The sequence below is a fragment of the Mustelus asterias genome, chromosome 28 (genome assembly GCF_964213995.1).
Source record: "Mustelus asterias chromosome 28, sMusAst1.hap1.1, whole genome shotgun sequence".
Classification (NCBI taxonomy): domain Eukaryota; kingdom Metazoa; phylum Chordata; class Chondrichthyes; order Carcharhiniformes; family Triakidae; genus Mustelus; species Mustelus asterias.
The window spans coordinates 19,893,744-19,919,755 of NC_135828.1; the positions used below are offsets into that span (position 1 = coordinate 19,893,744).

General features: G+C 47.3%; 1 protein-coding gene across 1 annotated transcript in view; it reads left to right on the plus strand.

Annotated features, from left to right (window-relative positions):
* The window catches only part of ptpn20 (protein tyrosine phosphatase non-receptor type 20), a 322,568-nt gene that overhangs the window by 87,051 nt on the left and 209,505 nt on the right, over window positions 1–26,012 (plus strand). Inside the window, exon 6 of the mRNA XM_078199281.1 lies at window positions 11,465–11,594. Within this exon, the coding sequence (XP_078055407.1) occupies window positions 11,465–11,594 (130 nt within the window). The remainder of the gene's footprint in view (window positions 1–11,464; window positions 11,595–26,012) is intronic.

A 26,012-nucleotide genomic window follows, 5' to 3' on the forward strand; every position in this document is an offset into this window, starting at 1 on the left:
CAGGTTTATTTGTTCTGAATGAAAGGTGGTCTAATTGGAACCGACAAAATAATTTCAGGAATAAACAGGGTAGATGTGGGTAAGGTGTTTCCCTTGGTCGGAGAGTCTGGAACAAAGGGGCACAATTTCAAAAAAAGGGGAAGCCGCTTAGGACCGAGATAAGGAGAGATTTCTTTACGCAGAGGGTTGTGAATCTTTGGATTTCTTTATCCCACAGAGCTGTGGAAGCTCAATCATTGAGTATATTTAAAGCAGAGATTGATAAATTTCTAAATACAACAAAAAGGGATATGGGGAAAGTGTGGAAAAAAGGCATTGAAGTGCCCAATCAGCCATGACCATATTGAATAGCAGAGGAAGCTCGATGGGCTGAATGGCCTCCTCCTGCTCCTATGTTCCTATGACCATGCAGGATGGCCAATGGTACCTAGCTGTTCATGTGCACTGGTCCGCACTGGATGAGGAAATATAGTCTAGCATTCAGGGCAGCCTACGGTCCACTTATGTTACTGGGTTAGTGAGGCAGTGTTTGGAAACACTGACCAACATGACTGCACTAAAATATCCCACAGGGAAAAGATTTTAGTTTCTTGCCTGTGGATCCTTCCCTACTAACCCCTTGTGGTTAGCACTGCTGCCTCACAGCACCAGGGACCTGGGTTTGATTCCCGGCTTGGGTCACTGTCTGTGTGAGTTTCCTCCCGGTGCTCCGGTTTCCTCCCACAGTCCAAAAGATGTGCGGGTTAGGGGGATTGGCCATGCTAAATTGCCCCTTAGTGGCAGGGAGACTAGCTATGGCAAATGCATGAGGTTGTGGGGATAGGGCCTGGGTGGGATTGTGGTTGGTGCAGACTTGAAGGGCTGAATGGCCTCCTTCTGCACTGTAGGATTCTATGATAGGAGTTTTCAAAATCCATCACTGTCAGGATAAAAACGCGCAACACTCTCTCCTCCTGCTGCCAGTGATGGCTGCGCACACCCTGCTGCACATCGCCCCCTACAAATATGGCGGCCATTAACCCGGCCCTGCCATCAATGTACATCTGCGCCAGCACAGTGTTGGCAGCAAACGCAACCTTTGGCAACCTCACCCGAGAAGGTGGCAGCACGGGAGGACAAGAGAGAAGACAAGGAGGGAGGGAGGGAGACAGAGATGGTGAGGAGTTGGCATCAGATTGCAAATCGGCCTGGAGATTGGAGGATATCAGATCCTGGGGGTGGATTGTGAAGAGGAAGACCAATCGCAACAGGAGTGCAAGGGGAAAGACTCCCACTCCCTCTGGCCCACAAGCTGTGCTAGAAAATCACTTCGCCGCTGGATGCGACCCTTCCTGCCCCTCTTCAGCTGTCATCTTTCCCGGGGCCTGGGAAATCGAAGAGTCTGCTAACATCTGAGACGTCATGATGATTTCCATTCCATCTGACGAAGGAGCAGCGCTCCGAAAGCTAATAGCATTTGCTACCAAATAAACCTGTTGGACTTCAACCTGGTGTTGTTAAAACTCTTACATCTGAGACCTGCAGCTTCATGTTTAGATGACGGTGTCACTTCTCAAAGAAAGGCAACCCAATGCATCCCAGTTAACCCAGAAGTAGGCAAGCTGTTTAAAGTTGATTTATTAGTGTCACAAGTAAGGCTAACATTAACAGGCACTCCGGCGCCTGTTCGGGTACACTGAGGGAGAATTTAGCATGGCCAATGCACCCTAACCAGCACGTCTTTCAGACTGTGGGAGGAAACCGGAGCACCCGGAGGAAACCCACGCAGACACGGGGAGAATGTGCAAACTCCACACAGACAGTGACCCGAGGCTGGAATCGAACCCGGGTCCCTGGCACTGTGAGGCAGCAGTGCTAACCACTGTGCCACCGTGGTTGAGGTTGGGTTTCAGAGTTTGCAGAAATTAACATTCACCGCCCCCCTCCCCGCCCGTAACCCATACAAAATAATTGGTTCAAATTCCCCCTCCCCCCCTCCACCCCCACACGCACACACAGCTCTTTGTTTTGTTTCGAGTGAAATGCTGAGGGAGGTTCATCCACCTCCCGGCCAATATTCTGCCATTTTTCTCTTTATTGGAGTTGAGTTTGGAGTCTGAGTTCATTGCAGTGCTGCGGGAGTCAGCATTAGCCAGTGCACTATGGTATTAAATGTCTAATAGCCCACTTCCTGATGAGCCTACACGGCATTTCAGCAATAAGCTGCCCTTCCACCAAAGCTTTTAAAGTGCTTCCTGTTGCAAATCCCAATTTCCAGAAGGCTGCTCACATCAAGGAGACACAACCTGAAGTGTATTGAGTGCCATTGATAGAAACCTGGAAAGGCAACCTGTGTGAGTGAGAAGGAATCCACTTAAAGGCGTGTTGTTTGAACATTAGGCAGTATCCTTAGGTAGTTGAATAACTGATTGCTGACACTGACACCGGAATTCTATCGCGAGATTATGAATCCAGAAGCTCAGCTAATGTTCTGGGGACCCAAGTTCGAATCCCGCCACGGCAGGTGGTGGAATTTGAATTCAATAAAAAATATCTGGAATTAAGAATCTACTGATGACCATGAAACCATTGTAGGAAAAACCCATCTGGTTCACTAATGTCCTTTAGGGAAGAAAATCTGCCATCCTTACCCGGTCTGGCCTACATGTGACTCCAGAGCCACAGCAATGTGGTTGACTCTTAACTGCCCTCTGAAATGGCCTAGTGAGCCACTCAGTTTCAAGAAGATGGCTAACCACCATCTTCTCAAGGGCAACAAGGGATGGGCAATAAATGCTGGCCTAGCCAGCGACGCCCATCGCCCATGAATGAATAAAATAAATGAGGAATTAGCCCTTGGGTTCGGCTCAGTGCCAGGATAATTGACATTTGTCAAAAGCACAAAATATGCGAGTGAGTGCCTTCTTGAAATGAGGCATGGAAACGCAGAGGGTAAATGGGAATTGGCTTTTTGTTCCCAGATCAGGAATGAGGGAGTGCTGCACCGTCTGAAGTGGCGTCTTTCAGATGAGACGTTCAACTCGGAGTCTGTCTATCTGGTCAGGTGGAAGTGAAAAATCCTATCCTGAAAAGCAGGGGAGTCCTTGTTAGTCCCTAGTGTCCTTGCCTAATAGTTAATAGTCAATCAACATCACTCAAGCTCATTATCTGTTACATTGTTGTTTGTGGGAGCTTGCTGTACACTATTTGGATGCCAGCTTTCCTATATTACAATAGTGGGTGGGATTCTCACCCCAAGACCGGAAATGTCCGTCCGAGTCAACGGACCTTTAAATGGTCTGTCAAATTTTCGTCCTGCTCGCGATGATTTCCGTGACGGACCAGAACATCTACCCCAGTGACTGCACATTGCAAAGTATCTCATTCTGTAGACTACTTTGAGATGCCCAGTGATTTAATTTGATTTGATTTATTAATTATCACATGTATTGGTATATAGTGAAAAGTATTGTTTCTTGTACGCTATACAGACAAAGCATACCGTTCATAGAGAAGGAAAGGAGGGTGCAGAATGTAGTGTTACTGTCATAGCTAGGGTGTAGAGAAAGATCATCCTCTTGCGAGGTAGCTCCATTCAAAAGTCTGACAGCAGCAGGGAAGAAGCTATTCTTGAGTCAGTTGGTACGTGACCTCAGACTTTTGTATGTTTTTCCTGACAGAAGAAGGTGGAAGAGAGAATGTCCGGGATGCGTGGGGTCCTTAATGATGCTGGCTGCTTTTCCGAGGCAGCGGGAAGTGTAAAGTCAACGTATGCGCGATGGACTGGCCTTCATTCATGACCCTTTGTAGTTTCTTGCGGTCTTGGGCAGAGCAGGAGCCATACCAAGCTGTGATACAACCAGAAAGAATGTTTTCTATGGTGCATCTGTAAAAGTTGGCAAGAGCTGTAGCTGACATGGCAAATTTCCTTAGCCTCCTGAGAAAGTAGAGGTGTTGGTGAGCTTTCTTAACTATAGCATCGGCATGAAGGGACCAGGACAGGTTGCTGATGATCTGGACACCTAAAACCTTGAAGCTCTCGACCATTTCTACTTCATCTCCATTGATGTAGACTGGGCATGTATTCCACTATGCTTCCTGAATTTGATGACTATCTTCTTTGTTTTGTTGACATTGAGGGAGAGATTATTGTCATTGCACCAGTTCACCAGATTCTCTATCTCATTCCTGTACTCTGTCTCATCGTTGTTTGAGATCTGACCCGGTACGGTGGTGTCATCAGCCAACTTGAAAATCGTGTTGGAGGGTACTCAGTCATAGGTGTATAAGGAGTATAGTAGAGGGCTGAGGACACAGCCTTGTGGGGCACTGGTGTTGAGGATGGTCATGGAAGAGATGTTGTTGCCTACCCTTACTGATTGTGGTCTGTGGGTTGGGAAGTCTAGGATCCAGTTGCAGAGGGAGGTGCTGAGGCCCAGGCCACGGAGTTTGGAGATGAATTTTGTAGGAATAATGATGTTGAAGGCTGAGTCAACAAATGGGAGTGGTCATGAAAACTGTGACATAAATGCAAGAATGTCTTTCTTTCAAAATCCTGTAGAGGGTTGAGGTTTCCTCATTCATAACCAACAGTGAAAGATGTGTTCAGTTCCTGTCTTAATCAAATCACCAAATCTGTTTATTCCTGTTTCATGAATGTCAGTTGCTCAAGCAACGCTTGGTAATTCATTTAGTCAGCGGCCGTTTCTATTTAATTCCAGAGTTTCCAATTCTGTTTGGAGGTCACCTATACTGAAATGTGTTACTGCCATCTCACTCCCTCCTGCGGATCCCTCATTCTCCCCATGCGTCAGACTAATATAAGACGCCATTAATGTCAACATTTTGGCTAAAATCAGGCATCAGATCAAGCTCAAGACCAGGTGTAATGCGTGTTCCTTGACAGCTTGTATGTCTCTCGTGTGGGAACCATGAATTGGATCCAATTGGAATTTGAATTGGTTTTTGGAGCAAGCCAGAAACGGATTTAAGGCTTGCCCTGTCCACTCTGCCCATTGGTTTTGTAACTTTTAAGAATGACTTTTTTTAAAAGACCAACTGGTATCTTCAACCCACACAGGCTAAACTGAAACAAATACCAGGATTAAAATTGTCATCTCCCTGGCTAAAACAGCCCAATTTCTGGTCACTCTTCATCGAATCCCAATAGTGCAGAAAGGAGGCCATTCGGCCCTTCGAGTCTGCACCGACCCTCCAACAGAGCATCTTACCCAGGCCCTGTCCCTGTAACCCCCAAAGTTTCCCCCACTAATTCCCCTAACAAATACATCTTTGGACAATTTAGCATGGCCAATCCACCTAACCCGCACATCTTTTGGACTGTGGGAGGAAACCGGAGCACCCGGAGGAAACGCATGCAGACATGGGGAGAACATGCAGTCAACCGAGGCCGGAATTGAACCCGGGTCCCTGGCGCTGTGAGGCAGCAATGTTAACCACTGTGCCGCCCATGTGAGAACAATGGGGCCTCTACCCCTTAGCCTATTGCGTCATTGGAGCTGTGGCCTTTGCCAATGAGGGTGAAGAATACTGTGGAGATTGTGCCCTTTCACCTTTCACCTGTGATCACAGGATACAATGGAAGTTGTGACTCTCGGTCTATCCAGTGAATAGGATTGTCTGATCGATGCCCTTTTGAGTGTCAGTTTGGGGACGGGGGTTGGCCGCTTTATAATCCATGCCCCTCTGCCTTAATTATTTCACCAATCCTGCAGCTTCCTGCCAAAGCAAGATGGCCACCGATAGCTGTCCACACGTGCACACAAGCCAATTCGCGGGAGACACAGTGCAGGCCGGATCTTCAGATCCTGAAGCCAGTAGGCTGGCGAGTTGGGATGCGGCCTCCTCACAGTTTCCAGGGATCGGGGGATAAGGAAGTGGGGGGGGAGGTGCCCACTCCCACTGATGGTCACAATTCCATTTGTGGCTCTGCTCGCTTGGTACCAGTGACAGACCTCCAATAAAGATGGTGGGCTGAGCTGATGACTACTCACGCACCATGTTGCAGCAAGCCCAGCCTTTTATCACACAACTAGCAGATGAATCCTGTTCTCACCAACCCAGCAGCTTTTTGCCAATGCAAGATGGCCACCGATACTTGTCCGCACGTGCACAGAACTCAATGACGCCATTCGCGGGAGACACAGTGGAGCTCGGATCTTCACATCCTGAAGCCAGTGGGTTGGCAAGGATGCAGGAATGTGTCGTTGCAATTATACAGGGCCTTGGTGAGGCCACACCTGGAGTATTGTGTGCAATTTTGGTCTCCTTTTCTGAGGAAGAACGTTCTTGCTCTTGAGGGAGTGCAGTGAAGGTTTACCAAGCTGATCCCGGGGAAGGTGGGACTGGTGTATGAGGAGAGATTGACGAGGTTAGGATTGTTTTCCTGGAGTTCAGACGAATGAGGGGACGAATAGAGACTTATAAAATTCTAACAGGACGAGACAGGGTAGATCCAGGGAGGATTTTCCCGATGGTGGGGGAGTCCAGAACCAGTCTGAGGATTCAGGGTAGACCATTTAGGACAGAGATGAGGAGACATTTCTTCACCCAAAGAGTGATGAGCCTGTGGAATTCATTACCACAGGAAGTAGTTGATGCCAGAACATTGGATGTATTCAAGAGGTGGCTGGATATAGCACTTGGAGCGAATGGGATCAAAGGTTGTGGGGAGAAAGCAGGATTAGGCTATTGAGTTGGACAATCAGCCATGATCGTGATGAATGGCGGAGCAGGCTCGAAGGGCCGAATGGCCTCCTCCTGCTCCTATCTATGTTTCTGTGTTTTCTCACAATGCAATATTTACCAGTTGTAGAATCATAGGATCTATAGAATCCCTACAGTGCAGAAGGAGGCCACTCGGCCCATCGAGTCTGCACTGACCACAATCCCACTCAGGTCCTATCCCCATAACCCCACGCATTTACCCTAGCTAGTCCCCCCGACACTAAGGAGCAATTTAGCAATGGCCAATCCACCTAACACATCTTTGGAGTGTGGGGGGAAACCGGAGCACCCGGAGGAAACCCACGCAGACACGGGGAGAACGTGCAAACGCCACACAGACAGCGATCCAAGCTGGGAATCGAACCCGAGTCCCTGGCACTGTGAGGCAGCAGTGCTAACTAACTAACTAACATTTGTGTCCTTCTCTCAACTCTAAATATAGTTTCTGTGCTTTTTTAAATTAACCCTTACACGCTGATCCAAAATAAACACAATTCACCGGGTCCATTGGCATATCTACTGCACCTCCTTTAGTGTACTTCAGACTACGAGGGAGACAGTGGTGCTCCAACAGTTCCTGCTAATAATGTACCCTCCACCATCAGTCTTAGCTTCTGGGTTACTAGTCCAATGGCGTTACCATCAACTTGCCAAATATTGAGATGAAAATACATTTTAAAAAAAAGAAACAATTGTTCCTGACACGGTGTTGTTGGCCTATTCATTCCTGAGTCAGGGAGGGGAGAATCAGAGTTCTATTAGTTCTATCGACTGACTGTTGTTGATAGGTGTACCAGTGTGGATCTAGGATGGGAATCATAGAATCCCTACAATGCAGAAGAAGGCTATTCGTCCCATCGAGTCTGTACCGACTCTCCCACAGAGCATCTTGCCGAGGCCCAACCAACCCCCCCCCCCCCCCCCGCCCCCCCACCATCCATCCCCTAACCCCATGCATTTACCCCGACATCCCCCTAACCTGCACAGGCTTAGACACTGAGGGGGCAATTTACCATAGCCAATCCACCTAATCTATGCATTTTTGCATACCAAGGGGCAATTTAGCATGGCCAATCCACCTAAACTGCACATCTTTGGGCACTAAGGGGCAATTTAGCATGGCCAATCCACCCAACCTACACATCTTTGGACATTAAGGGGCAATTTAGCATGGCCAATCCACCTAACCTGCACATCTTTGAACACTAAGGGGCAATTTAGCATGGCCAATCCACCTAACCTGCACATCTTTGGACATTAAGGGGCAATTTAGTATGGCCAATCTACCTAACCCGTACATCTTTGAACACTAAGGGGCAATTTAGCATGGCCAATCCACCTAACCTGCACATCTTTGAACACTAAGGGGCAATTTAGCATGGCCAATCCACCTAACCTGCACATCTTTGGACATTAAGGGGCAATTTAGTATGGCCAATCTACCTAACCCGTACATCTTTGAACACTAAGGGGCAATTTAGCATGGCCAATCCCCCTAACTTACACATCTTTGGACACTAAGGGGCAATTTAACATGGCCAATCCACCTAATCTGCACATCTTTGGACACTTAGGGATAATTTAGCATGGCCATTGGATTGTGCTGTGATGTCCTCCATCTTCGAATGGTAAGTGGAAACAAGTAAATGGAACTGCCTGCATCCATGTACCAACTAGGACTAAGAGCCTTTGAGGGAGAAAATCAGCAGAAAAAGCACTCCCAGAAGCAACACTGAGCATCTTGTTGTGCGTAACACGGCCCATCTTATATGTATGATGTGGAGATGCCGGCGTTGGACTGGGGTGAACACAGTAAGAAGTCTCACAACACCAGGTTAAAGTCCAACAGGTTTATTTGGAATCATGAGCTTTCGGAGCATTGCTCCTTCATCAGGTGAGTCCGGCAGCGCTCCAAAAGCTCGTGATTCCAAATAAACCTGTTGGACTTTAACCTGGTGTTGTGAGACTTCTTACTGCATCTTATATATTCGCTGCATCAGCTCAACATTCTACAAATTTCATCAATGTCTGCGACTAATTAACTTGATTTATCGTGCCATGGGCCTACCCTCCTTCTCATGCCCCGGTAGATTCCCTCCGCGAAAAATATTCACAGAAAACTGGGCCACTCCAGACTGTACCTGAATTCATCCCAGAGTGACGGTGGCAATCCATCACGTCGCACGGGGGAAAGGTTTTAATTTTCTTTTGCAATGAGAGAACTCCTTCTGGGAGAGAAATCCTTCAAAAAGAACACAACGAATTTGTCAGAGCAGGAGTAGGCCTCTTGGCCCCTCGAGCCTGCCATGCCATTTGATCAGATCATGGCTGCTTGACCTGATGGTGGCCCCAATTCCACTTTTCTATTAGCCACCTTCCCCCACATAACCTTTGACTCCAAAACCAGCCTCCAAAATCTGTCTAACTCAACCTTGAATAAATTCAATCTTCCAGCCTCCTTTGCTCTCTGGGAGAGAGAATTTCATTGAGTATCAACCCTCTCAGAGACAAAAATTCTCCTTGTCTCAGTTTTAAATTGGACACCCATTTTTTTATTCATTCGTGGGACGTGGGCGTTGCTGGCTGGCCAGCGTTTAATACCCATCTCTTGTTGCCCGAGGGCAGTTGAGAGTCAACCACATTGCTGTGGGTCTGGAGTCACATGTAGGCCGGACCAGGTAAGGACGGCAGATTTCCTTCCCTAAAGGACATTAGTGAACCAGATGGGTTTTTCCAACAATCGACAATGGTTTCATGGTCATCAGTAAATTCTTAATTCCAGATTTTTTTTATTGAATTCAAATTCCACCATCTGCCGTAGTGGGATTCGAACCCGTGTCCCCAAAACATTATAGCTGAGTTCCTGGATTAATAGTCTAGTGATAATACCACTAGGCCATTCTCTAGGTTCCCCATAATGAGGGAAAACATTCTCTCAACATCCAATCTATTGAGTCCCCTCAGAATCTGAAGGGCAGGAGATTCTGATCTTGTTCATCTGGGCAGCCAGCAAGAATGGAGAATTTGGCACTCAGCTCCATTCACTGCAGCGGGAGTGGAGAATCTCTGTCGCGGGCGAGGTCGGAGGTTTCCAGCTCTTACATTTCAGTCAGCCCACCTCTCATTCTTCTGAACTCCAACATGTCCAACCTTTCTTCATAAGGCAATCCTTTCATCTCAGAAATCAGGTGACAGAGTCATTGATCCCTACAGTGCAGAAGGAGGCCACAATCCCACCCCCATCCCCATCGCCTCACATACTCACCCTCCTAATCCCCTGACACTCGGTTCAATTTATCATGGCCAATCCACCTAACTTACACATCTTTGGAGTGTGGGAGGAAACCGGAGCACCCGGAGGAAACCCACGCAGACACGGGGAGAACGTGCAGACTCCGCACAGACTGTGACCCAAGCCGGGAATCGAACCCGGGGTCCCTGGCGCTGTGAGGCAGCAGTGTTAACCACTGTGCCACTCCTAAAAGAGATCCTTCTCCAAACTGCTTCTAATGCAGTTCTTTCCTTTCTCAAGTAAGGAAACCAAAGCTGCACGCATCACGGAGAGTACCATCTGGTTTGAAAACTTAGAGTGCCTGGATATTTCTGGATCTTGAAATAAAGGCAAAAAGCATTCTATATTATGTTATTGAAAAACATTGTCTGTGTGAAGATGACATGTCTAAAATCTAGAGTCATCAAACCATCTCCTCTCCAATTCTTTCGATTGGGAATGAACTGGAGTGGGACTAACTGGAGAGCTCTTTCAAAGAGCCAGTATAAGCTGGAGGGCTGAATGGCCCCTTCCATGCTGTAAGGGTCTTTTGAATTTCCTGTGAACTTTAAACTGAACTCCATTTCTCCATAACCTATGGAACAAAATATTCAAGAGATTCGAAAGGAGGGCGGCACAGTGGTTAGCACTGCTGCCTCACAGTGCCAGGAACCCGGGTTCAATTCCAGCCTTGGTTAGGTGGATTGGCCATGCTAAATTGCCCCTCGGTGTGCAAAGATATGTAGGTTAGGTGGATTAGTCAAGGTATATGCACAGGGTTACGGCAATAGGGTGGGGTGGGCCGAGGTAAGATGCCCTTTTGGACAGTTGGTGCCGACTCGATGGGCCAAATGGTCTCCTACTGCACTTTTGGGATTCTATGGTTCTTTTCTCTATTTGGGTCAATCCAAAACCAGGGGTGATTTAATTTAATTTAATTTGATTTACTATTGTCACATGTATTAGTATACAGTGAAAAGTATTGTTTCTTGGGCGCTATATAGACAAAGCATACTGATCATAGAGAAGGAAAGGAGAGAGTGCAGAATGTAGTGTTACAGTCATAGCTAGGGTGCAGAGAAAGATCAACTTAGTGCGAGGTAGGTCCATTCAAAAGTCTGAAGAGAGAATGTCCGGGGTGCGTGGGGTCCTTGATTATGTTGGCTGCTTTTCCGAGGCAGCAGGAAGTGTAGACAGAAATATGGTTGGCTGCTATTGACCTGTGACCTTTGAGCGGTGTAGAATATCAACTCACTGCGCAGTATAACTCACATCCTGGGTTCGATTGTAAGCTTTTTCCAGTGAGTTTTTTTTTCTGTGCAGTTTTATGAACATTAGCATTTCCTTCCATCAACAGGAGTATTGTTTACTGCTGGGGGGTGGAGTGGAGGGGGGTGGTACGGCCATCGACAGCTTGCCCTGATCCATGGATACACATTTCAAATCCTTTTCCCATTGCCTTCGCAGGGGGAGCAAGTGGAGCGGGAAGACAATGCCACCAATCAGCCTGACCGAAGCGCAGTGATCAGAGAGAGATTACATCGTAAAACCTTGCCGGAAATATCCGCCGTGACTCGCCGAATCAATAACCACAAAGGTAGCCATGTTGAATCTCTTGCGAGCGCTGTAACCGGGTTGCTCAGTGTGTCAAGTTTAACGGAGCCCTCAGCACTCCGGGGGGGGGGGGGGTGGCTGGGGGGGACGCGGAGGGGGTGGGTGGTGCCAGGCTTTTCTGGGCATGAAAGTGATGGAGATGCTACAGCCCAGCAGGTTGGCCGAGCAATCTGGAGATTTTAACAGCTGGCCCATCTTGTATCCTCACAGAAGCTTAAACGCCAACTGGTGATGAGGGAGACAACACTGTAAATTAAGCATTGGCTTGAGTGCTATCCCTCTCACCCCCAATTTAAACATGACTTCAGCCATTAGTGAATGTCGCTGAGAGTTGAGTTGGAGACAAAGCTCTACAATCATCTCATTCTTATCTATCCAGAATGCTACTCGATGGGATAGAGTCATAGCGGTTTACAGCATGGAAACAGACCTTTGGGCCCAACTTGTCCATGCTGCCCAGTTTTTACCATTAAGATTAGGGCGTCACGGTGGCACAGTGGTTAGCACTGCTGCCTCACAGCGCCAGGGGCCCGGGTTCAATTCTGGCTTCGGGTCACTGACTGTGTGGAGTTTGCAGGTTCTCCTCATGTCCGGGTGCTCCGGTTTCCTCCCACAGTCCAAAGATGTGCGGGTTGGGTGGATTGGCCGTGCTAAATTGTCCCTTAGGATAAGTGCTTGGGTTTGATGGGATAGGGCCTGGGTGGGATTGTTGTCGGTGCAGACTCGATGGGCTGAATGGCCTCCTTCTGCACTGTAGTGTTTCTGTGATTCTATGAAGATAGACCCAATTGCCTGCGTTTGGCCCATATCCCACTATATCCATCTTACCCATGTAACTGTCTAGCTGTTTTTTAAAATACAAAATTGTACCCGCCTCTACTACTGCCCCTGGGAGCTTGTTCCAGACACTCTCCACCCTCTGTGTGAAAAAATTGCCCCTCTGGACCCTTTTGTATCTCTCCCCTCTCACCTTAAATCTATGCCCTCTAGTTTTAGACTCTCCTACCTTCGGGAAGTTTCAGGGTTTGGAGATGTACTTTAGAATCAAATTTCTGGGGTTAACGCAACACCGCGCAGTAACAGTGACATTTATCTGAAATTTATCTGGCTGCCATTTGACCACAGATTTGTTTAGGTGCGTCAATGTATTCATTAAAATAGCCGAACAGAATCTATTTTCATTTATCTGTTATGATGTGTATTGTGTTTGAACCACTTGAAAGAGCTGGTTCGCATTGGGGTAACTCTTCACACGTTGAATAGCCATCCTTCAGCCATGGGGTTTTTAAATTCATTTATGGGACATGGGTGTCGCTGGCTGGCCAGCATTTATTGCCCATCCCTAGTTGCCTTTGGAGGGCAGTTGAGAGTCAACCACATTGCTGTGGCTCTGAAGTCACATGTAGGCCAGACCAGGTAAGGACGGCAGATTTCCTTCCCTAAAGGATGTTAGTGAATGATTTCTGATAACAGATCCTACCTGGGCACGATAGCAGAACCCCTCACCTGCCCGGCACCAGTCACGAGACCTGATCAGACATGAGGGATCCTCCCTTGGACAGTTCCTCCCCCTACTGAAGAAAAACCTTTGGTTTTTTCCTACCTTTGGAGAAAAAGGTAATTCACAACACAAGAAGCAGGAGAAGGAGTGGGCCATTCGGCCCTTCAAGCCTGCCTCGCCATTCAATGCGATCATGGCTGGTCTATGCCGGCCTCAACTCCTTCTCTGTGCCATTTCCCCATAACCCTCTATTCCTCCATCGATCAAATATTTATCCACCTCCACTTTAAACACTTCTAACGATCCAGCCTCCACCACCCTTTGGGGCAGAGAATTCCAGAGATTCTGTGAGAAGAAATTTCCACGTATCGGTAGAATGGCACGGTAGCACAGTGGTTAGCACTTCTGCCTCACAACTCCACAGACCCGGGTTCGATTCCCGGCTCGGGTCACGTCTGTGTCTTGAAGGGCCGAATGGCCTCCTTCTGCACTGTCGGGATTCTATGATGTGACTCCAGAGCCACAGCAATGTGGTTGACTCTCAACTGTCCTCCAAGGGCAACTAGGAATGGGCAATAAATGCTGGCCCGGCCAGCGATGCCTTGGTCCCACGGGTGAATAAAAAGAAACTCTGGACCCACTGTAATGTGGTTGACTCTTAACTGCCTCTCTGAAATGGCTGGGCTAGTTCACCCAAGAATAGGGAAAGAACCCACAGCCTCGGCGTAAATGCCTCCATCTTGCTCAGCAAACATCCTTGTGGTCCTTTGCGGTGGGCAGATTTTGCGAACACTTGCTGCCAGTTTGTGGTGTGAAGGCAGAGCCTCGACAGGCTGGCCTGCAATCACCTGCTCAAATATTTTTTTCCCCTTTCGATTTGAAGTGAGGGTCGAACGCACTCCTGTCATTGATACACTGAGTGAGTGGCGGGCGCACTGAGCTCCAGTATGTACAAAAAGAAAATGTTCTCATCATTGTGACATTGTTAAATGCAGTGCAAACACCACCGGACTGGCAATAATTACTGGACTGATTCCTTGGTGTGTAATCTATAATCAATAATCTAAAGATCGCTGCGGCAAGTTGACTTTTCATTCGCCTACTTCTGGGTGACTTTTATTTCAATCAGTATATCTGATCACTTTATTCATCAACTTTCTTTTGAACGTTTCCTGAAATTCAACTAATTGCAAATACAAATGGACGCTAATCAAGGGTAATGGGTACAGTAACAGCAAAAGGGCTTCCCCCCCTGTGGTAGTTGCACTGCATCCTGTCAAATCAATGATTTAATTGAAGCGATGCTCTCTCTCTTTTTGTCAACTGTGATGAGTTGAGATGAACATTTTGTGCTGCTTTTTTCAGGCGGGAACAGAGTCCCACAGAAGGCAGAGACAGACATTGACTTGTGGCTGTCCAACAGGTCCCTTAGTTACCAGGCTACCCCCCACTCAGGGCACGCCACAAAGAGCTTCGACAGAGACCGCGCCCCGAGGAACGGCAGCGCCATGCCTCTCGCTGCGCTCCCCGACGCTAACGGAAACTACAGCGTTTCCAAGCCGCTGATGGGGATCTCTTCCTATGCCCAGCACCTGTCGAGGTCTAGGGAGTTCATAAATGGCCGCCCGCAGCAGGCGGTCCCGGGGAACAAGGAGGCTTGCACCTCTTCAGAACTTTGCATCACCTCAGCGCTAGATGCCTATGGAAGAGTCCAGGAGGGGCAAGGCGGGCTGCAGAGGCCGGAAAGTGCGGTGCCATTGGAGGGTAAGTGGAGCATGAATAGATCAAATTCACCATTGGTCTGGTGAAACTAGGCCGTGCCGACTCCCTTGGGGATTTGACTAAACTTGGGCTTTCAAAATCAGCCTCAAACTGCCTCAGACTTGTACAGGTACCTCAGACTTAAGGTTTTTGATGGAACAGATTTTCAAATATTGTTTAAAAACTAAGGTGTTCTGATTGTTTCCTTTATCGCAATCTATCCCAACATCCTCTTCTGACTTCTTTTTATTCATTCGTGGGACATGGGCGTCGCTGGCTAGGCCAGCATTTATTACCCATCCCTAATTGCCCCTTGAGAAGGTGGGTGGTGAGCTGTCGTCTTGAATCGCTGCAGTCCATGTGCTGTGGGTTGACCCATAATATCGTTGGGGAGGGAACTTAGAAACAAAGAAACAGCTGTGGAATTCGCTGCCCCAAAGTGCGGTGGATGCTGGGACAGTGAGTCAATTTAAGGAGGAGTTGGACAGATTTTTAATGGGTTGAAGGGTTATGGAGAGAAGGCAGGAAAATGGGGATGAGAAGCATATCAGCCATGATTGAATGGTGGAGCAGACTCGATGGGCCGAATGGTCTAATTCTGTTCCTATATCTTATGAACCTATGAACGTAGAAACTAGAAGCAGGAGGAGGCCATTTGGCCTTTCAAGCCTGCTCCACCATTCATTTTGATCATGGCTGATCATCGAATTCAATATCCTGATCCCCCCCCCCTTCCCCCCCGTGTCCCTTGATCCCTTTAGCCCCAAGAGCTATATCTAATTTCTTCTTGAAATCAGACAACTCAACTACTTTCTGTGGGAGTGAATTCCACACATTCACCACTCTCTGGGTGAAGAAATTTCTCCTCACCTCAGTCCTAAAAGGTTTACCCCTTATCCTCAAACTATGACCCCTAGTTCTGGACTCCCCCCACCATCGGGAACATTCTTTCTGAATCTATCCTGTTTAACCCTGTCTAACCCTGTTAGAATTTTATAAGTTTCTATGAGATCCCCTCTCACTCTTCGAAACTCCAGTAAATACAATCCTAACCAACTAGTCTCTCCTCATATGACAGACAGACCTATCACACCCCCCCTCGCTTGTGCTAATATAATTAATTAACAGAGCCACCCCTCCAGATTTTCCTCGCTTCCTGTCCTCCCTAAGTGTCACATATCCTTCAAAATTATTTTTAGTTCTGGACTCCCCCATCATTGGGAACATTCTTTCTGAATCTACCCTGTCCAACCCTGTTGGAAGTTTATAAGTTTCTGTGAGGTGGCTTGAGGCAATGTACTGTGGTTTAGTTATCCCTTTATCAGGTTTAAGGTTTGTGACTTTCTCCTTCAGCCTTTGCACTCCATGACTTTGAGGTGTTTTCTTCTTAATCGTCTTGCTGCCGTTTGTCAAAGGAGGAAGGTTTTACTGACAGGGAAGAAGTAAGCGTTGACATGAGCCAAATAATCTTTCCAGCAATGTATCTACCCTCTTCAGGGTCAACATGCTGACCAGATCTGTACTCAGTGAGTTGGTCGCAGCTGGAGCAGTGGTTGGCTGGTTGACAGTTAATGCTTGAGGGTTAGGGTAGAGGGGAGAAATCACTCGGTTGTTTAAGAAATCACTATCCGCTGACTCCCTGGATGAGTTTGGGCTCAGCTGTGATGATCCCCGTGAAAGGTAACTTGTCCTGTCATGGCGACACGGTGGCACAGTGGTTAGCACTGCTGCCTCACAGCATCAGGAATCCGGGTTTGATTCCAGCCTCGGGTGACTGTTTGTGTGAAGTTTGCACATTCTCGCCGGGTCTGCGTGGGTTTCCTCCGGGTGCTCCGGTTTCTTCCTACACTCCAAAGATGTGTAGGTTGGGTGGATTGGCCATGCTAAATTGCCCCTTAGTGTCCAAAGATGTGCAGGTTCGGTGGATTGGCCATGCTAAATTGCCCCTTAGTGTCCAAAGATGTGCAGGTTAGGTGGATTGGCCATGCTAAATTGCCCCTTAGCATCCAAAGATGTGCGGGTTAGGTGGATTGGCCATACTAAATTGCCTTTTAGCGTCCGAAGGTATGCAGGTTACGTGGATTGGCCATGCTAAATTGACCCTTGGGGTTCAAAGATCTTTTGGCTTGGTGGATTCACCATGGTAAACGCGTGGGGATAGGGTGGGCCTGGGTAAGATGTCCTATTGGAGAGTTGGTGCAAACTCGGTGGGATGGATGGCCTCCTTCTGCACTGCAGGGATTCTATGGTTCTTTGTGTGGACCCGAATATGAAGAAAGGCCATTTGGGGAAATGAATCCCAGTCTAAATCAGTGCCAGTGCCAAAGGGAGAGAAAGGAAGAGAGGCTGGAGAGTGAGGGTGTGAAGGGGTAGAGTGTGGATGGTGAAGGGTTAGGGGATGGAGGATGAGAGGGTGGAGGGTGAGGGGATGGAGAGTGAGGGGTTGAAGCACGAGGGGGTAGAGGTTCTAAGAATAGATCCAACTGTAATTCATAGAATCATAGAAGCCCTAAGTGCAGAAGGATGACAATGTTCACTTGTGATACAGCAGTACTTCAACACAGAGTTCTGAAGTATTTGTCCTTTGACAGGGGCAGTACTATTCTCTCCTGATCTCGTTGGCTCTTAACCTGGCAATAGAAGCCAAGTATAAATGTATGTTATATATATATAAGTCAATTGTAAAGCATTGAGACATTAAATAAGACGATGTATAGAAAAGGTGGAGGTCTTGTGGCGCAGTGGGTTAGTGTCCCTGCCTCTGAGCCGGAAGCTCCGGGTTCGAGTCCCATCCCAGGACTTGATGGCCAAGAAAGGTGCGTTCATAACGCAGCCAAACAGGTTGAGTGTCAACCTGCAAAATCCTTCCAAACACACCAATGGCTGGCAGTAAGAGTGGGAGAGACTCATGGTCAGCCACGCTTAATGTGGAGTAGCGCCCCTCACGCTATAAGCCCAGGAATTACTAGCTATGGGAAGGCTGGGGTGGGAGAAGTGGCGGTAGTCTACTACTTATGGCAACTGTAATAAGTCTTCGGAGGCAGAAGTCCCTTCACCAGAATCCCTTTATTTACAACTCTAACAGCAGTACACAGAGTGCTCGCAGTCAACAGTCTACCTTCGAGAGTGCCAGAGGAACTGACACTCCCGGTTAAATACAAGGAAAAGACTCCCTGATTGGCCCAGCAATTGACTCCTTAATCAGGGAGTTCATATTCCGATAGACCAATCACAATGGCCTGATTGAAGTCATTACAAAATCAATGGCTGTATAATGTTCGAAAAGTTCTAATGGACTGACTTACTTATGTGATTGTATAATCATACTGAACGAGGGCCGTCTAATTCATAGCTGTGGACATACCATCCAACTTTACAAGCTTTTCTGAGAGACACAACATCAGCTAAAATTGTTGAGCTGTGATGTTCGTGGGCCTTTTCAGCATTCCGCTGTGTTGGAAGAATTGCACTCCTTTGGCACCCTTTAACATTGTCAAATATCTGAAGGCGCTTCACTGGTGAGCTGGAGAACAAGATTTGGCGCGAAGCCACCTGAGATTTTAGGACAGGTGACGTCAGATAGGTAGGTTTGAAACAGCCTGGAGAGGTTTAAAGCGGGAAATTTGGAGTTAAAGGCCTAGACAACGGAAGATGCAGCCACCAATGATGGACCAATTAAAAATGGGGTGCTGCAGAGAATCGGAGGAGATTTTGGCGGATTAGACAATGTTGTAGAGATTGGAACGGGTGAGCCCATGATGAGATGTGAATCTTTAGTCCCTAGATATGTGAAGAGTCCATTGTCCCTTCACCAGATTCCCTTTATTTACAAATTTATCTCCACTCCAAAGAGTGCTTCAGGTACAGAATCAGAATCCAGAGTATCTGTAGACCTGACACTCCTCAATATATATTTATATATATAGGTGAGACTCCCTGATAGGGCAGGTAATCATTCCCTCAATCAGGGAGCTCATACTCCGAGAGGCCTAACTCATGGGCCACATTGAGGTCATTACAATAAGTGACAATGTGAATTTGTACATTCCTGTCACAAAGGTAAGCTTGAACCATTTATTTCAATATGGACTATCCCACGCCTGTCTCGATTCAACTTACCTGTCATGGTTCCGTCCATCTATAGAATTTATCTAACTTCTCCATTCTGTGGCTGGCAACTTGATTTTGTGTCTCTGTGCCCTGTTTGAGAGCAGATTTCCACTCCATCTGACGAAGGAGCAGCGCTCCGAAAGCTAATGGCATTTGCTAGCAAATAAACCTGTTGGATTTTAACCTGGTGTTGTTAAAACTCTTACTGTGTTTACCCCAGTCCAACGCCAGCATCTCCACATCATGGCAATTTGCAGCAGGCAAATAAAGTTCCGACTGTACCTCCGGTTAGTATTTCCATCTCTCACTTTGTCCTTACGAAACAAGAGGAGCAAGACGTGGATCATGCTCCATTAAGTTTCAATTTTCTTTTGCCTTCCATTTCCTTGAGATGTCGTTTGACGATTCCAAGAAGTCATATTACAACATAATTCACTTTCAGCCATCGTCCGCAATGTCCCTCAAGCAGACCGACTGAAGTTAGGAGGTGCAGTCGCTGATGGAGGATTGGTGTCAGCACATTTCTATCTGCTTTCAGTCTATTTGGCTGGGACAGCCATGCTAAACTACATTGGTCAGTTTAACCAATTTACCTCAGACAGCACAATCTTGATTCTGTCGCATGACGAGTGGCTTGGGTTCAGCGTTCTAAACACTGCCCCTTCTCCTCACGTCATTCCGATTGTCATCCAAAGACAGGGAGTTTTTGAATTTGCATATTCCCGACACAAAGCAAAAACGTGGAAGTTGCACTTCGGGTCAGATTTGATTCGGGAGGGGAGAATTTGAACTATAATTACAAGTGTGGAGAAAGGTCTCAGAAAAGTCTCCAGATTCACTCCATTGGCCAGAAGCAGTGCAGAATGTGAGGCAAGAAATGGAATACAACTCAGAATTTTTCTAAGTATTGGTTTAACTCCTGGTTACATCTACCTTTGTGTGGCCTTAGCTCAGTGAAAGTTCTCTCCCTTTCGCGCCAAATTGAAACTCGAAAACTGAGGAGAAATTGGATAGGCTGGGGTTTTCCCTTGGTAAGAAGTTTAACAACACCAGGTTAAAGTCCAACAGGTTTATTTGGTAGCAAAAGCCACACAAGCTTTCGGAGCTCTTAGCCCCTTCTTCAGGTGAGTGGGAATTCTGTTCACAAACAGAGCTTATAAAGACACAGACTCAATTTACATGAATAATGGTTGGAATGCAAATACTTACAACTAATCAAGTCTTTAAGAGACGAAACAATGTGAGTGGAGAGAGCATCAAGACAGGCTAAAAAGATGTGTATTGTCTCCAGACAAGACAGCCAGTGAAACTCTGCAGGTCCACGCAACTGTGGGAGTTACAAATAGTGTGACATGAATCCACGTTCCCGAACACATCACGTTTTCCCTTGGAACAGAGGAGGCTGGGAGGTGACCTAATGGAATCATAGAATCCCGACAGTGCAGAAGGAGGCCATTCAGCCCATCGAGTCTGAACTGACAGCATTCCCAACCATCCCCTGTCCCCATGACCCAACGTATTTACCTTGCTAATCCCCCTGACCTACGCAACTTGGGACACTAAGGGGCAATTTAAAACGGCCAATCAACCTAACCCGCACATCGTCCGGACTGTGGGAGGAAACGGGAGCACCCAGAGGAAACCCACGCAGACATGGGGAGAATGTGCAAACTCCACATAGACAGAGATCCAAGCTGGGAATCGAACCCAGGTCCCTGGTGCTGTGAGGCAGCAGTGCTAACCACTGTGCCACCCTTGGAGGTGTAGAGTATTATGAGGCACCTTGATAGCATAGACAGAAAAGATCTAATTCTCCTAGCTGAGGGGTCAGTTACCAGGGGAAATAGATTTAAGGTGATTGGTAGAAGGATTAAGGGGGACATGAGGAAATCCTTTTTCGCCTAGAAGGTGGTGGGTGTCTGGAATTCACTGCCCGAGTAGGCGATGGAGGACGAAAAGCTTAACTCATTTAAAAGGTACCTTCATCTGCACCTGAAGTGCTGTAACCTGAAAGGCTTTGGACCTGGTGCTGCAAAAGGGTCATTAAAATGATTGGCTGGTCTCTTACTTTTTCCTCTTCCTTGGCCATCGCAGACACAATGGGTCGAATGGCCTCTTTCTATGCCGAAACATTTCTATGGTTATATGAAGAAGGACTTCTTCACACAAAGGGTTGTGAATCTGTGGAATTCCCTGCCCAGTGAAGCAGTTGAGGCTACCGCATTGAATGTTTTTAAGGCAAGGATAGATAGATTTTTGAACAGTAAAGGAATTAAGGGTTATGGTGAGTGGGCGAGTAAGTGGAGTCCACGAAAAGATCAGCCATGATCTTATTGAATGGCGGAGCAGGCTCGAGGGGCCAGATGGCCTACTCCTGCTCCTAGTTCTTGTGTTAAATACGAGTTTCTGTGTTCAGATCCCACTCCAGAGGGGGAGTTGGTGTAGTGCTCACTGGGCTAGTATTCCAGAGAGCCAAGGTAATGCTCTGGGTACCTGGGTTTGAATCCCACCACGGCAGATGGTGGAGTTTGAATTCGGTAAAAATCTGAATTAAAAGTCCAATGACGACCATTGTTGTAAAAACCCATCTGGTTCATTAGGGAAGGAAATCTGCCGTCCTTATCCGGTCTGGCCTACATGTGACTCCAGACCCACAGCAATGTGGGTAACTCTGAACATCCCTCTGAAACAGTCTTGCAAACCACTTAGGTCAAGGGCAATTAGAGATGGGCAACAAATGCTGACCCAGCGAGCGACGCCCACATGAAAGAATAAAATAAAAGTTAGATGCTTGGGTAGTTTGAACCCCACTTTGGAAATTTTATTTTCCTGAAAAATAAATTAGGCAACATTAAAAAAAAATCGTATCAGCGCTTTTAATTCGCACAGTTGTAAGTTTATTTATTAGTGTCACAAGTAGGCTTACATTAACACTGCAATGAAGTTACTGTGAAAAATCCCCATGTCTCTACACTCCAGCGCCTGTTCGGATACACTGAGGGAGAATTTAGCACGGCCAATGCACCTAAACCGGCACGTCTTTCGGACTGTGAGGGGAAACCGGAGCACCCGGAGGAAACCCACATAGACACGGGGAGAATGTGTAGACTCCACACAAACAGTGACCCCAAGGCCGGAATCGAACCCGGGTCCCTGGCACTGTGAGGCAGCAGTGCTAACCATTGCCACCGTGTTGCCCGGTTCAAAGGAATAAAACAGCCATCATAGAATAGAATCATAGAATCCTACACTGCAGGAGGAGGCCATTCAGCCCTTCGAGTCTGCACCGACCACAATCCCACAAAGGCCCTATCCCCATAACCCCATGCATTATACCCTAGCTAGTCCCTCTGACACTAAGGGGTAATTTAGCACGGCCAATGCACCTAACCCACACATCTTCGGACTGTGGGAGGAAACTGGAGCACCCGGAGGAAACCCACGCAGACACGGGGAGAACGTGCAGACTCTGCACAGACAGTGACACGGTGACCCAAGCCGGGAATCGAACCCGGGTCCCTGGCACTGTGAGGCAGCAGTGCTAACCACTGTGCCACCGTGCCGCCCAGTTCAAAGGAACAAAACAGCCATCGTTTTGCAAGTTCTTGAAGTCTCCACCAATGAGAATTTAAATTTGTTGCAATCATTTTCCACAAACTTTCAAACATCTTGGAGGAGATTTCTGCAGCTGTTATGTAACTTGCAGATTCAATGAACGTCATTCACGAGTGAGCAATACATCTTGGGGAATGCTAGCGTGAATCAAATACAGTGTCGGCCTGATTTAAAGTCAGTTAAGGTTCTGGTGGTGTTGAATACTTGTGTGTTCTTCATCCATCACCCATGCTGAAAACTAGCGTGGAGCACAGTTATTGCGCGGGAGCTCATCGATAGATGTGATAACCAACTTTAATCAACAGGCATCCGAAGCCTTGCTACTCTGTAAATGCATTGTGCACCCTGCCTTTTCTTAGAATCAGAGAGTCCTACAGTGCAGAAGGAGGCCATTTGGCCCATCGAGTCTGCACCGCCCACAATCCCACCCTGACCCTATCCCCATAACCCCATGCACTTACCCTGACACTAAGGGGCAATTTAGCATGGCCAATCCAGTTAACCCGCACATCTTTGGACTGTGGGAGGAAACCGGAGCACCCGGAGGAAACCCACGCAGACACGGGGAGAACGTGCAGACTCCACACAGACAGTGACCCAGGGCCGGAATCGAACCTGGTCCCTGGCACTGTGAGGCAGCAGTGCTAACCACTGTGACACTGTGCCACCCATACAGCTATTGAGTTTTATAGCACAGCACGAGGCCCTTTAGCCCATTGTGTTTGCGTCGGCCATCAAGCCCCTATCTATTCTAATTCCATTTTCCAACACATGGCCCCGTAGCCTTGTATGCTAGGGGATTTCAACTGCTCATCTAAATGCTTCTTAAATGTTGTGAGGGTTCCCACCTCTACCACCCTTTTAGGCAGAGTTCCAGATTAAAAAAGATTTTCCTCAAATCCCCTCTAAATCTCCTGCCCCTTACCTTAAATCTATGTCTCCTGGTTATTGACCCCTCTACTAAGGGGAAAATTTCCTTCCCATATATCCTATCTAGGTCCCTTATAATTGTACACCTCAATCACGTCCCCCCTCAGCCTTCTCTGCTCCAAGGAGAACAACCCCAGTCTATTCAGCCTCTCTTCATAGCTGAAACACTCAAGCCCAGGCAGCATCCCGGTGAATCCCCTCTACACCCTCTCCAGTGTACTCACATCCTTCCTATAGTGTGGCGACCAGAATGTCACACAGTGTAAATGGCCCCCAACACATCATCTTTAGTGTGATGGAGCACAATAGATCACAAACGTTTTGCTTGTTATTTAACACCCGTCCGTTGAGACTCCTCAACGCTGTTACCATCGCCAGGGATTAGGTGATCAACTCTGTGGAGAGCTTGATTACAGAACCATCTTTTGTGACAATCAGCATTTGAGAGCATCGTTCTGTTCCTTTGGCATTTTGTTCCTCTTAACATTTTTCCACTCTTGTGTGAATCCTCTTGTCATTAAAACAGAAAGTATTGGAAATGTTCAGCTGCTCTGACAGCATCTGTGGAGCTAGAAAGAGAGTTAACGAGCAGGATATCACCCCATGGTCAGCACTGCTGCCTCACAGCGCCAGAGACCCGGGTTCGATTCCAGGCTTGGGTCACTGTCTGTGTGGAGTTTGCACGTTCTCCCCGTGTCTGCGTGGGTTTCCACCGGGTGCTCCGATTTCCTCCCACAGTCTGAAAGAGTGTGCTGGTTAGGTGCATTGGCCATGCTAAATTCTCCCTCAGTGTACCCGAACAGGCGCCGGAGTGTGGCTACTGAGAGATTTTCACAGTAACTTCATTGCAGTGTTAATGTAAGCCTACTTGTGACACTAATAACACTGGTTGGGTGCATTGACCCGAACAGGCGCCGGACTGTGGCGACTAGGGGAATTTCACAGTAATCTTCATTGCAGTGTTAATGTAAGCCTTACTTGTGGCACTAATAAATAAACTTTAAACTTGTAATAAATAAACCTTAACTCTTTCTCTCCCCACTGAAGCTGTCGGACTTGCAGAATATCTCGAGCATTAGAGATTGTGTTTCAGATTTCCAGCATTATTTTGCCTGTAATTACACAGGTTGCTGTCGTTTGTATCAATGACGCACTCAGTTTGTCTTGCCACTCCTGAAATAACAGTGGTGTACTTCCCAAATGTTCCACTTTTCTTCCTCAAAAACTATCACAGAACACATCAGAAAATTTCTTTGACACCCACGTCAATGTGTCACAGATTATTTTCTCCCTCAGTGTACCAGTTGCGTACTTTTCCCCGACCTCTCACATCTGTTGTATACTCAAAGTCGGGTGTCACACACGCACACACCTCCTACATACTTCCTGTCTCCCCTTAACTGACACTGCAGTCATCATACTTCATTGTAGCTACCAAGCCACGGTGAGCAATGCCACAAACCTTCTGCTAAGATATGAAAAGTAAATACTGAAAAGATATGTCTCCGTGATCTCCTGGAAGTGATGACTCATCAGCTGGCTGCACGTCCTCACATTAAGAAAGGAAAAACTGGCAGGCAACAGGAAGAGGGTGTTTGTGGATTTCATTTGATTTGATTTATTATTGTCACATGTATTGGGATACAATGAAAAGTATTGTTTCTTGCGCGCAATACAGACAAAGCATACCGTTCATAGAGTACATTGGGGAGAAGGAAAGGAGAATGTGCAGAATGTAGTTTTATAGTCGTAGCTAGGGTGTAGAGAAAGATCAACTTAATATAAGGTAAGTCCATTCAAAAGTCTAATGGCAGCCGGGAAGAAGCTGTTCTTGAGTCAAAGAAAGAACAAAGAAAATTACAGCACAGGAACAGGCCCTTCGGCCCTCCAAGCCTGCACCGACCATGCTGCCCGACTTAACTAAAACCCCCTACGCTTCCGGGGACCATATCCCTCTATTCCCATCGCATTCATGTATTTGTCAAGACGCCCCTTAAAAGTCACTACCGTATCCGCTTCCACTACCCCACCCCCGACAACGAGTTCCAGGCACTCACCACTCTCTGTGTAAAAAATCTGCCTCGTACACCTCTTTTAAAACTTGCCCCTCGCACCTTAAACCTATGCCCCCTAGTAATTGACTCTTTCACCCTGGGAAAAAGCTTCTGACTATCCATTCTGTCCATGCCTCTCATAATCTTGTAGACTTCTATCAGGTCTCCCCTCAACCTCCGTCGCTCCAGTGAGAACAAACCAAGTTTCTCCAACCTCTCCTCATAGCTAATGCCCTCCATAAGAACATAAGAAATAGGAGCAGGACTAGGCCATCTAGCCCCTCGAGCCTGCCCCGCCATTCAATAAGATCATGGCTGATCTGATAGTGGTTTAGTTCCACTTACCCGCCCGCTCCCCATAACCCTTAATTCCCTTATTGATCAGAAATCTATCTACCTGTGACTTAAACATATTTAACGAGGTAGCCTC